This window comes from Ammodytes marinus (genome assembly GCF_949987685.1).
Source record: "Ammodytes marinus genome assembly, chromosome: 3".
In the NCBI taxonomy this organism is placed as follows: Eukaryota; Metazoa; Chordata; class Actinopteri; order Uranoscopiformes; family Ammodytidae; genus Ammodytes; species Ammodytes marinus.
Genome location: NC_137232.1, coordinates 26,846,200 through 26,858,136, shown reverse-complemented (window position 1 = coordinate 26,858,136; position 11,937 = coordinate 26,846,200). Strand labels below are relative to the sequence as shown.

Sequence of the window (11,937 nt, the reverse complement as noted above, 5' to 3'; positions counted from 1 at the left end):
ACTGGGACAAGGCGTGAAGCATCCCTTTCAGTTTTGCCATCTGGACAGATGAAAGTGTGCTCTCCACCGTGTAACTACGAAGATCCCAGACCGTCTGTCAGTTTTACCGACCTGCTATCGGCAGGATAAAAAAAATAAAAAATGGGTGTGGGATACGGCTATAACCTAATGTCCCGTAACATAATGTAGCCTACTTTTCGACACTTTATTTTTTTTTTATCTTAAGCTATACACTAAAAACCTTATTATTTCTGGCTTGTGTCGCTGGGGGGGGAGGGATCGCGCTTTCTCTCATGTGTGTGTTTTCTTCTTCTTCTCTCCATTGTCAGATGTCCGTGCTCACGCGAGGTCTTGACGTTAAACATCCACGGCGATCATTTTAGCGGGTCCCTAGGGCGCCGTCAGTCACACAGCTGTAGGCGGCCTGAGCTTTTCTGCTGCTGCTGCTGCCTTGGTGGTGGGACGCTCCAAGTGAGTGAGTCTGGTTTCAGCCGCGGTGTGGACAAATGCGTCAGGATTGGATTGGGTTCGTAATGCAATTAGTTAGTTAGGCACAATAAGAAGATCCCCTCTCTCACTGTCTCACTCTCACTTTAGTCATTCGTCACAAAGCAAGGCAAAAACTATATTACAACTTATTTATTTAGCCCTATGTCACAATTAACACTTTGCCTCCGGGGGGCTTGCAAAGGTGAACCACGGCCACAAAGTATGATAGTCCGCGCACGATAAGCGCACGCGACGTGGATGCTTTTATTTATTTATTTGTTTGTTTGTTTGGCTTTTCCCTAGATGAAACCCGCCTAAGCCTTATCAACAGGCTACTGCAATGAGATTCAGTGTAAAAGCAAGTTAAAGACGGTAGACAGTGAAGGTGAAAGTGGTGGATGGAGAGGGGGTGGAGGAGAGAGAGAAACAGACCATCCGAGAGAGAGAGAGAAAGAGAGAGAGAGAAAGAGAAGGGGTTGGGGGAGAGACGGGGCGCGCATGTCCAGTTCTCCCATGCAGGCTGTTCTCCCAGCTCGCCAATCATTCTAGCGAGTTTCCTCCACTCTTTTCTCTCTCCGCGTCTTCACGTGTGCACCGGGCGCGCAGCTCTCTCCCGAGCGCGGACACTGCAGGGGAAGAAACGAACGAGCCCACCATGGAATAGGAATACTGTCTGGACAAAACGGGGGGAAAAAACCTCTCTCATCTTTCTTATTTTTTTCCCCTTTTTTCTGACGCTTCTTTCTATTTCTTTCTACCATCTCCTTCTCTCTCTTTCGTCCTCTCTCTCTCTACCTCTCCTCGATGTCTCTCAACAGTTTCTGAAGGGATTTAAAGGAAAGAAAAAATGAGGATTATTATTTTTTCTTGGCACTTTCTCGGGGTGTATTCCGCCCTTTGGGGGCTGGCGACGGGGGCTTTCCCCAGCTCAGTGCAGATAGGTGAGTTGGGAGGATTGCTGACTTTACGCACGGACACTCAGATCTGACACACTGCACTGAATATGAAGGGATTTTAGCGAACGGCAGTCACCAAGGAAGGGGGGGAGGGTTTCGGGACCCTCCAAAAAACACTAAACCACTGTAAAACTCTAGCCATTCACACGGGAAAGATGGAACAAGACAGCACACACGTGTAGAAACACATTTCTTCCCGCTGCATCTTTTCCTCCTCGTTTTTTTTTGGTCCAAGATATGTTGCGTTACGGGGAGATTTGTGTGTGTTCCTCTGATGTGACTCATATGGTTTATAAATGCATGCTAACTTTCACTCTACCTATCCTTTTACTCTATTTGCAGTGTATTTTGAAGGCTCATGAATGTTTCAGCAAGCTTTGTTCCCCTTGGAGTCTTCTTCACTCTTTAGACACTGCAGCATTCTCCCTCCCTCTCTCTCTCTCTCTCTCTCTCTCTCTCTCTCTCTCCTCCGCTCTCTCTCTCTCTTTCTGCCCTTTTCCAGTTACCCTTTCTGTCCGTGCAGGAGAAGCCTGTCTTTCAACCTCCCTTATAGATCAGAGTTAAAGTTAACTGAATCTGGATAGTTATTGGTTTGCTTAGAGCATACGGACCACACATACTGTACATGTAATCCCTCCTCACACACACACACACACACACACACACACACACACACACACACACACACACACACACACACACACACACATGCTTCTAGAGGCATGTGTGCTAATGAATGCACTGCATCACTCCTTGTGGGGGGGCAGCTGGGAGGTCCTATAATGAGATTCGGCTCCTTGACTCTGTCTCCCTACAGCTGCCAATAAACTTAACATGCTAAATAATTTCTGCTTGCCACAAATACAGAGGAACAGAAGAACGCATGCACACATACAGACACACACACCACACAGATATTTGCACATGTACATTTTGCACATGCAGTCATACATATACTTTATGCTGTGCCCAAAGCTAAATCGATGCATTAACATATATGTGAAGCATGCGATTGCACACTTTACACAGCAAAGCATACATGTGCAAACACAGAGAACATGCATGCATTCAGATACATACTGAGTAAAACCCATTTAAACGTGATGTCGCACCATTTCCTTATCACCCGCTGGCTATGCTCCTTAAACACTCAAATATACTTGACAGATCCTTTAACAGTTCACTTGAGGTGTCATTTGCATATCTCTGCATTGCACACAACACAAGTGTACTGTCAATGGAAACACACGTCGTTTATTGGTTGTGTGTCTGTAAGAGAGACAGACACTGACACAGATGAGAATATTTGCAAATTTTGTTCAAGAAACCGGTGCAATAGCATATCATGTTTGGGACATAGACTCCTCTTAGTGTATGAATATTGTGTGCTGTAAGGCGGACTTCTACTCTAAAACTGAGACCAAATGTTTTCTCTTCGCACAATCCATCCAGACTTTAAAATGAATTCAACTTAATAAAATAATATAATAACGGCAAAATGTACATTATATACTGAACAGCACCCACACGCACACACTCAAATGTACTGACTCTGTGTGTGGTTAAATTTGGGCTTTAGTTACTGATCTTCTAAGGGGCAGGCATGATGAAGATTATGGGACACAGTGAGAAAAAAAAGGTGAAGATAATGCAAACTTTTTAGCACAAATGAGAAACAGACAGACTGGACACACAGACACACACACACACACACACACACACACACACACACACACACACACACACACAAATCAGTGACATGTTGTGTGGGGACGATTGCTTAGTTCAATATGCTTTGCCTCCCGACTCCTCCCCTGTCATCTCTTCTTTCTCTCCCTTCCTTTTCTCTCTCTCTCTCCCGGTGCCTGCCAGCCAGTGTAATCCAATTCAGTTGAGTTGAGTCTAATGAAGTTAAACTTAAGTCACGTCAGTCTATTGCAGTTCAGTTCAAGCTACTGTGTGAAGCAAGCCATGTAGAAATAACCTCTGGGAGTAGCATAGCAAACACGTATCAGCGATATCCACAGCCATACACCAAAACATAGAGTTCTTTTCATGTCTTCATGTAATGACAGTATATTTGACACAGAAGATGATGTCTCTCTCTCTCTCTCTCTCTCTTTCTTATGTATATTCCCACAGCTTTTCTACCCCTCTTTAATATGTCTCAAGTATTTTTTGGACGTTATACTGTCAGCTTCAAGATTTGTCTCACCATCCCTTCTCCCTTCCCTTATTCTCATTTTGTGAGATACGCCACATTTTTTAAAGGCCAGCTGACACTTAGCATTTGCCTCCCTCTCCCTTTTAATTTTTGCACGGCCCTGCACTCCTCCTCTCATTTAGCTGACACTTTCCTGATCTGGCCGTCCTTCTCCTCCTCCTCCGTTTTTTCCTTTTATGTCCCCTCTCCAACTCATCATCTCTTTGACTCTCTTCCTGTTGGGTTATAAATTGTCCCTCTTTTTTCTCCTCCTCCTCTACTTTCTTCCTCTCTCTCCCTCTGTCAATTATTTTGTCAATGAAATGCACTGTGTGGGTTCCCGAAAGTGTGGTTTGTGCTTATGTTTATGTGTGTTTTGTGAGCAGGGGGGATGTGCTGTGAAACAAATTACCTTTTTTGTGACAAAGCTAATGAAGATCTTGGCTTTCTTCTCTCTTCTCATTTTCTCTGCCCTCCCTCCCTATCTGTCTTTTGTTTGCCCACACTGCTCTCCCCCTCTCTCCCCCATCCAACCCCTCTCCACCCTTAAATAACTCACTTCCTTTCCTCTCCATCATGTTCTACTCCTCTGTGCCCCCCCTGTCTTTCTCTCTCTCTAGGTGGCTTGTTCATTAGGAATACTGATCAGGAGTATACAGCATTTCGACTAGCTATCTTCCTTCACAACACCAGCCCAAATGCCACAGAAGCGCCTTTTAACCTGGTGCCACATGTGGATAACATAGAGACGGCCAACAGCTTCGCCGTCACCAATGCATGTAAGTATTCAAACCTGTGCGTGTGTGGCTGAAAACGGGGGCCGAAAACAAATACATGGAAGTGGTCTTTCTTTCTTTCTTTCTTTCTTTCTTTCTTTCTTTCTTTCTTTCTTTCTTTCTTTCTTTCTTTCTTTCTTTCTTTCTTTCTTTCTTTTTCTCCATCCCTGTCCGAGTTCCTTTAACTCTTGCTCTCTCCAGGTTTTGTTTTCCAGTCTCTGTCTATACTCTCTCCTCAATGTACTGCTGGATACATCGAGTTTATTAAGATACGCCAGTTGCTCAAAGGATCAGACTGCAACGTTATGATCTTTGTCATGCACAACTAAGTGGTTGAGTGATCTAAAACGGCTGTTTCTGCAACGGTTGCTGAACAAATTGCCATTTTTCAAAGTGGATTTTAGACACTTTGAATGTACTTCCAATGATCCTAAATAGCACATAAGTTCTTACTGCAAGGTATTTTGAGGCTATGTGTCAATGGGCAATCTTGCTGATAATTATGGCCCAACAATGCATGCAATCGTAGTTTTTCTCCTCAACTATTTATTCACATCTATTCCCTCTTCAGCATTATCCATCTCATCTGCTAAAAAAGAGGGTAACAATAGCCATCACAATTACAGCTTTCAACAACTATGAAATTGGCCTCTGAACAGTTGCAGACAGTGATTGAAATGGCTCCTTTGTGTTGCGAACAGAGGGAACAGCTAGTACTTGCATCCTGTCTGATCTTTCGGAGGATGACAGTGGATTTTTCACCGGGCCTGTCTTATCTCTGGGAGTTCAGATCTCATCTTTTGTGCTCCCTCTCGACCTGCACTTTTTTGCAGTGTTATCAAGGACATGTATAGGCAGCCAACAGTTGAGAACCGCTCAGCATGTGCTACAGGTAGTTGTCTTGTAAGTGTCCATTTATCATGGTGCATGCCATTTCTCTTAAAAACTTGTTTTGAATAGAAGAAAAAAGCTTTTACTTTTTTTTAAAGTCAATGGAGGGATTCTCTGGTTTTGGCCCTTTTATGCGATGTTAACTATACAGTGTAACAGCAGCCATCTTTGAACATTTCTTTAGCATATTTTAAGATGGACCTATGTCTGCTTTGGATAAGAACATAAATGAAGAAAGAATAAGAATAACCAAATATGACATGCTCAGAAAAAGCCATTTAAGTAGAATTTTGGGCTTATTTGAGCGTGTTGCTGTTGCATGCGAATACATGCTCCTCTGCATGTTTTCACATGGCTGAAGAAGTTTGGTTATTTGCCGTCAGAGATCTGCATCGTGACATTGGTTTATGCCACCCTAATCCAAATGCCTTTGATGTTGATAGGCGTGCGTCTGTGTGTGCTTTTAAGAGTTTTCCCCGCTGAGATGAACAAATCTCCAAAGGATACCCCATTTGTCTAATTCTCTGGCTCATCCAACCCATTGTGAGATCTTTTCATGTCAGTGCACGAGAGGGAAAGAATTTATTTGAACAATGTCATTTATTTATTGAATACATTTACACTAGTTTGGTTATTTGCACTTTGATACAACACAACGTGGCAAATTGGTGAAGTGGGGCTGAACAATGTGTGGTGGTTATGTTATTTCAAAGAGAACAGCTTGACAATATGTAAATCCATTTCCCCTTGCAGCACAACGTGACGGTGTTCAGAGCAAAGCTTTTTTGCACTGTCCTTACAAGCTAAATCTCCCTCAAGGGTATCATGTCCATATGATATCCCCTTGTTAGTACTGTCCTACTGTGCATCTATCTTATTTTAGGTCATTTTGAAAGCGATTGTACTGTAATGTTTCACCTCCTTTTCTCATTATACTCTAACACATCGACCACTACGGCGGTTAACTAGGCAGGGCCACTAAAATCAATACAATATAATACAACAATACAATGCTTTCCCTCATGGTATCATATCATTGTGTATCACAAGATTATTTAAATAATACTATACATCAGGTTGAAAATGAAAGCTTACATCAGCTGCTCCATTATCAAACAAGGAAACTGAAAAATGCCAAACAAATTGTTTTTGTTATGAGTGCTTCAAAGGCTGAAAGATCTAGAATATCATCAAGCAATTGATTTGTGTTTCGTTGCGCATGAGTGAAATAAATTCAGACATTTAATATCCCTGGAGGGTGCTATTGTGGGATTTAACTACGGCAAATGCAAGTCACATAGAATCATAATTCATAACCGTGTGATGCAATTAACAAGTTTGTGTGTCTCCTGCCTCTTGTACTGTAGCCCCACATGAATAGACTAATACAGCCTCCAATGATTGGAAAATTAATAGTTAATCTACGACCCCCCCCCCATCAAAAACATCACACATGCTGCCTCTTTTTCTTTTCACGGTTAAGTGTGTGTGTGTGTGTGTGTGTGTGTGTGTGTGTGTGTGTGTGTGTGTGTGTGTGTGTGTGTGTGTGTGTGTGTGTGTGTAAACCTAGGTGGTTATCGTATAATGTAAGGGGATGAGTAGGAGTTGTAATAGTGATGGGTAAAGCGGTGTGCTAAGGGGGAACAAAATTGGGCAAAATCAGTTTTAGGATTTCTTCATGCAATGAAGACCTGACTGAATGAAATATGTTACAATGGGCTCCATGCTCTCTCTAAGCACTTTCAAATTCTAGTAAGTATTCAAAAGCTTCCAGAGATTTCGAAAATGTCTGGCTGCACTTCTGTAAAACATGTATACAATGATCTAGAATACTCCTTTTGACGGAATGGTATAGCTGTAGTACTGTGATAGTGTGAAACAGATGGATTTTTTCAACCTATTTAAGGGACAATACAGTTGAAAAAGTATGTTTACCATAGGGGCGGCAGTGGCGAAGTGGGTAGGGAGTTTGCCTCTGGAGTGCAGGGTCGAAGGTTCGATTCCCCGCCTACCCACATGTCGAAGTGTCCCTGGGCAAGACACTGAACCCCAAATTGCTCCCGATGGTTCAGACAGCGCCTTGCATGGCAGCTACTGCCATCGGTGTTTGAGTGTATGTATAAAATGTGTATTGTGAAGCGCCTTGTGACCCTGGTCTGTGAAGGGCGCTATATAAATAAAGCTTACTTACTTACATAGGGTATGGCCATACTTATGATTACTGTCAATCAATTTCATTGACAGACGAAAAACCAACATTGAACTGAACCGAGTAATCATTTCCATTTGTCAAAACACTTTTTACAAGCTTAACCAGTCCAATATTGCTAACACATCTTCAAAGTTAACACAATCAATCCTGAGGACGACATTCATGTATTGGCAATCAATCCAAGAGTGTCAGGGTGTTTCCCTCTGAGCCAGAATTGTGAACCTCTTTTTTCACGCTAGAAGAAAAAGTCAGGGGACCAGTAAGGATTTACTCTCTGGACACCATTGATATCTGTACGTAAATGCTTGGCAATCCGTTCTTAGATACACATCGCCAAGCCACACTGTTGCTCTGGCTGATTCATCCCTTAGGTGGAAATGAATGGGCTATAGGGCTCAGTCGGACAGTCCTGAGAGATGAACTGAAGGACTGTCGGTCTGGGTCCTTTATGTTTCCTGTTTCATTTATTATCTGCTCAGCTACATGCTCTATTGCTGATCGTCTACCTTTTTTACCTGCTTGTCTCTTCCTATTACCCTGTTTAGAGCTGGTCTTTGCCAATATCAGCTGTCTACCTCTACCTTATAGTTGTACAGATATCATACACACGCACGCACGCACGCACACACATACACGCACTCACACACACACACACACACACACACTCCAAAACATGCATGCACTTGGCCCTGAGGGGAGGAGTGTTTGGAAAATGAAGCTTTTTCTACGTGATCCGTCTGCTCTCTCTCTCTCTCTCTGTAGGCTACACATAACAAGCGTAACCACTTCTCTCTCTCTCTCTCTCTCTCTCTCTCTCTCTCTCTCTCTCTCTATCTGTCTTGCCCACTTGCTTTCTCACATGTTCCATCTCTCTGATTCTCCCCTCTGTCACTCTGCCCCTTGTCTGCCCATCTTCTCCCAGTCCCCCTCTCTCCTCCTCTGCTCCTCCATTCTTCATCATCTTTAGTCGCCTCTGCCCTCCGCACAGGCGTGGTGAATGGATCTCTAAATGAATCCCTGACTTTTGCTCCGGGTTGTGAGCAAAGCTCCGCATTAGAATAGGGAATTCTGCCTCTGACCTTGGCTATAGCTATTCCAGTGTTCAGGAAAGCGTGAACGGATCATAAAAAATCCCCCGGTCCCCATAGTTTTCCTTATTCACAGAGGAATACAACCCATTTGAGTTGTCCCAGGGTCACACATCCATATTTCCTTTCCTGCGCCGCTGTCAGTCTTGTCTTTGTTATTTCCCGTGCACACACTCATGCATACCCGTGTGTCTGCCTCTTTTGTATTATATAGAAGCGTATGTGTAGGAGTGTATTAATGTCTGAACTTATGTGTATGTGTGTCATTTTTCTTTTTTGAATGTGCCTCAGCCAGAGAAACACACTATTCCACTGGGCTCACCACTGCGTCTCTATTCACTGCCTCATATAGAGAATAATGCAAATGGATTAGCATGGCCAAAAGCTGCAGTGAATGTGTGACACTTCAGTGTAAGCTGAATGCATGTGTGCAAACCTGTGTGTCACTGAGGTATACGGGAACGTGTGTGTGTGTGTGTGTGTGTGTGTGTGTGTGTGTGTGTGTGTGTGTGTGTGCGAGTGTGTGTGTGTGTGTGTGTCTGTGTCTGTGTGTGTGTGTGTCGGCCGTGAAAAGAACCCGCTTAGACAGAGCGGGATGATGATAGACAGAATGTGATAAGGTGAATTAGGGACGGAGGAGAAAGAAATGGAGAGGAAAGGATTTGTAACAAAGAGGTGGTTATGCCTGGTTTATGGTGCCAAGACTGAGAGGCACAATGAGGTGCTGCCGTGGCTGCAAATGTGATTCTAGATATGTGGGTTAATACTTCTATTTGAGACCGTTTCATGTCCAAAAACTAAAATAAATTATAAATGCTTCCATTGTATTCCATTCTTTACCTACTGTAAGGCGGTAATAATAATGATTATGATGTCCTGTATGGAGTGGTGGCTTGGGTGGTTGATAAGTGCGATGATGCATAACCTCATTTGTCATCTAGAGTTCAAATAGATTGTGCATATAGTGAATCATTCACTGATCAATACTGTTTATGTATTATTGACTTTAACAGATTGCATGTACATGCAGGCTGCACCTGATTATCTTTGCAGCATGATGCAATCAAACTGTTGGAGTCAGAATCTCCCCAGAGTTGTCAGTCTTGCTTTGGTGTAAGGAGTTAAGGACAACATTAGTCAATCAATCTAGAGATGTGAAGGTGATTGGGCTTCTCAATTAGAGAGCCCTTGTCAGTTGATAGAGTAAAATGCATGAGACAAGGGTGAGAAAGTTAACAGGGCGAGAAAGACAGAAAATGCAGAAAGAGAGGAGACAGCAATTAGTCAGTCTTTCTGATTGAACTTCCGCTATAGGCTTCATTTGGTGGCAGTCAGCACTAGAAGCATGTCATCATCATCTGCTAAAGCCTGATGTATTGTTGTGTGCTAAGGCTGTTTACATTGTAGCTAGGGGGCCTAGCAGGCAGCCACCATGGCAACGGCATAGAGTTGTGCTGTAACTGACATGCATTATGTCATGTATATCACAAAGTAAATGAAAGAATGATAAGATGTTCTATAGATGCATTTAGTGCTGCGCTGGTGCTATCAATGGGTGGATCTGACGCTATTACCATTTTAAAATAAAAAAAATAAGCCACATAGGCATGTACAGTGGGACTAATTTGTGTAGAAAGAACAGTTCTAGTTTACTCGTGGCTCCGCAGTGTAATTGTAAAAGCTCCAATAGCCTCGACTTTTCAGCTGCTCCTCACAAATTGTTTGATCACAGTGGGAGATATGTCGACATCATTGTTCTCGACTCCTCGTGTTTTCCCGAAGGCTGCTTTCCAGCCTGTCTTAGCTCCTCACTCATGAAAGAGGCCAAGTGGAAAGAGTCCATCAATGTTTGACATTCATGTATATGCTTGGAGCTTTGATTTAATGGATGTCTGGAACATTGCAACTCGGCAAGACCCACTCTCACACACACACACACACACACAAACACAAATTATCTCTTTCTCTGACACGTATAACACATTGATTTGCCTACTTGTCTGCATATTTCCAAGATCTTCACACATACACAGCATAAATCTGAACATTTCCCCTGCTCACTTCTTTCTCTTAATGCCTCAGTCATCTTGTAGATGATTTGAGACGCTCAATAATAGCACTGTACCATCATCTTTATTGGTGAGGTTTTGCATGGTAATATGTCTTCTTAATGGCCACACTGTTGGAAATGGAGTGAAATGATATCTGAAACCCCCGGCAAGGCAGGGAGATTTATTTTTGCAGCAAGCCTTCGTTTATTCATGTTACTGGCATACTGAAAGGGTCGGAAGACTCCGATGGCACCATGAATGACTTTACTTGCATTGCATCAAGATTCATGATCTGGTTCAGTGCTAATAGCATGGTACTAATGAATCAATTCAATATAAAGATCAAGCATTTACATGTAGATTTTACAACAGCCTTACTTTGTTTCTCACCAGTTAGAAATATGTTTTAATACTTTAAATGCTACATATGTTTGTCTTTTATAACTAAAGTTAAAGTCAGTTTATTCGCTGAAAAACTGATAAAGACCAGCCTGCCGCTTGTCTTCACCTTGCCCGAGAAATATCTTCATAGTTCATTTCACTGGTAGCTTTGTACACACACATACGCACTTATGGTTGAGTACAGCACAGTATCCCTTTTCATCTCTTAGGATTTTCCTTTAATCACCAGTGACGGCCAAATGCTGAGCTGTATTTGGTTCTGTGTGTGTGTGTGTGTGTGTGTGTGTGTGTGTGTGTGTGTGTGTGTGTGTGTGTGTGTGTGTGTGTGTGTGTGTGTGTGTGTGTGTGTGTGTGTGTGTGTGTGTGTGTGTGTGTGTGCATACATGTATGGTGGTTCATTTGGAGCACTGTAAGGGATCTCTTAAGAATCTCTCTGTTGCATCATTCGATTCAGCCTCAGCAGTAATGACCAAACAGCAAGCAATATTATAAGACTGTGCAGAATGTTGCAATGCATCTGCACATTCGCTTCAGCTAGTCTGATTCCATTTAGTGGTACAATGAAACAGTATGCCCCACTTCTTTTATTTAAAAAAAAATCCACTGGTGTAAAACTGACATACAGTATCTCTACAATAGCATTAGTGAGAGGATTTCTTTTTTTTTACGCGCAGTGAATGTTCTTTCTCGACTTTGCTTACAATATCATCTTAACATTTCAGTCCGTGCAATTTCAGTCCAAGTTCATTTGGCACGTGCTCTGAGGAACTTTCAGTTTGTGTTAATTCTTTCAACCCCTTTGGACAAAGGCGGTAGTGTTTTCACTACGCCAGCTGTAGTTCCTGGGTGATAGCCATGACAAATCAAAT

At 42.7% G+C, this 11,937-nt stretch overlaps 1 protein-coding gene across 2 annotated transcripts in view; it reads left to right on the top strand.

Annotated features, from left to right (window-relative positions):
- Positions 1-1,298: 1,298 nt before the first annotated feature.
- gria4a (glutamate receptor, ionotropic, AMPA 4a) overlaps positions 1,299-11,937 on the top strand; it is a gene marked incomplete at its 5' end in the record, with an annotated part of 106,773 nt that continues 96,134 nt past the window's right edge. Inside the window, 2 exons of one of the 2 annotated variants that reach the window (XM_080054037.1) lie at positions 1,299-1,430; positions 4,269-4,427. In XM_080054037.1, the coding sequence (XP_079910163.1) occupies positions 1,337-1,430; positions 4,269-4,427 (253 nt within the window). The remainder of the gene's footprint in view (positions 1,431-4,268; positions 4,428-11,937) is intronic. The other variant, XM_080054036.1, reaches the window with a different exon arrangement.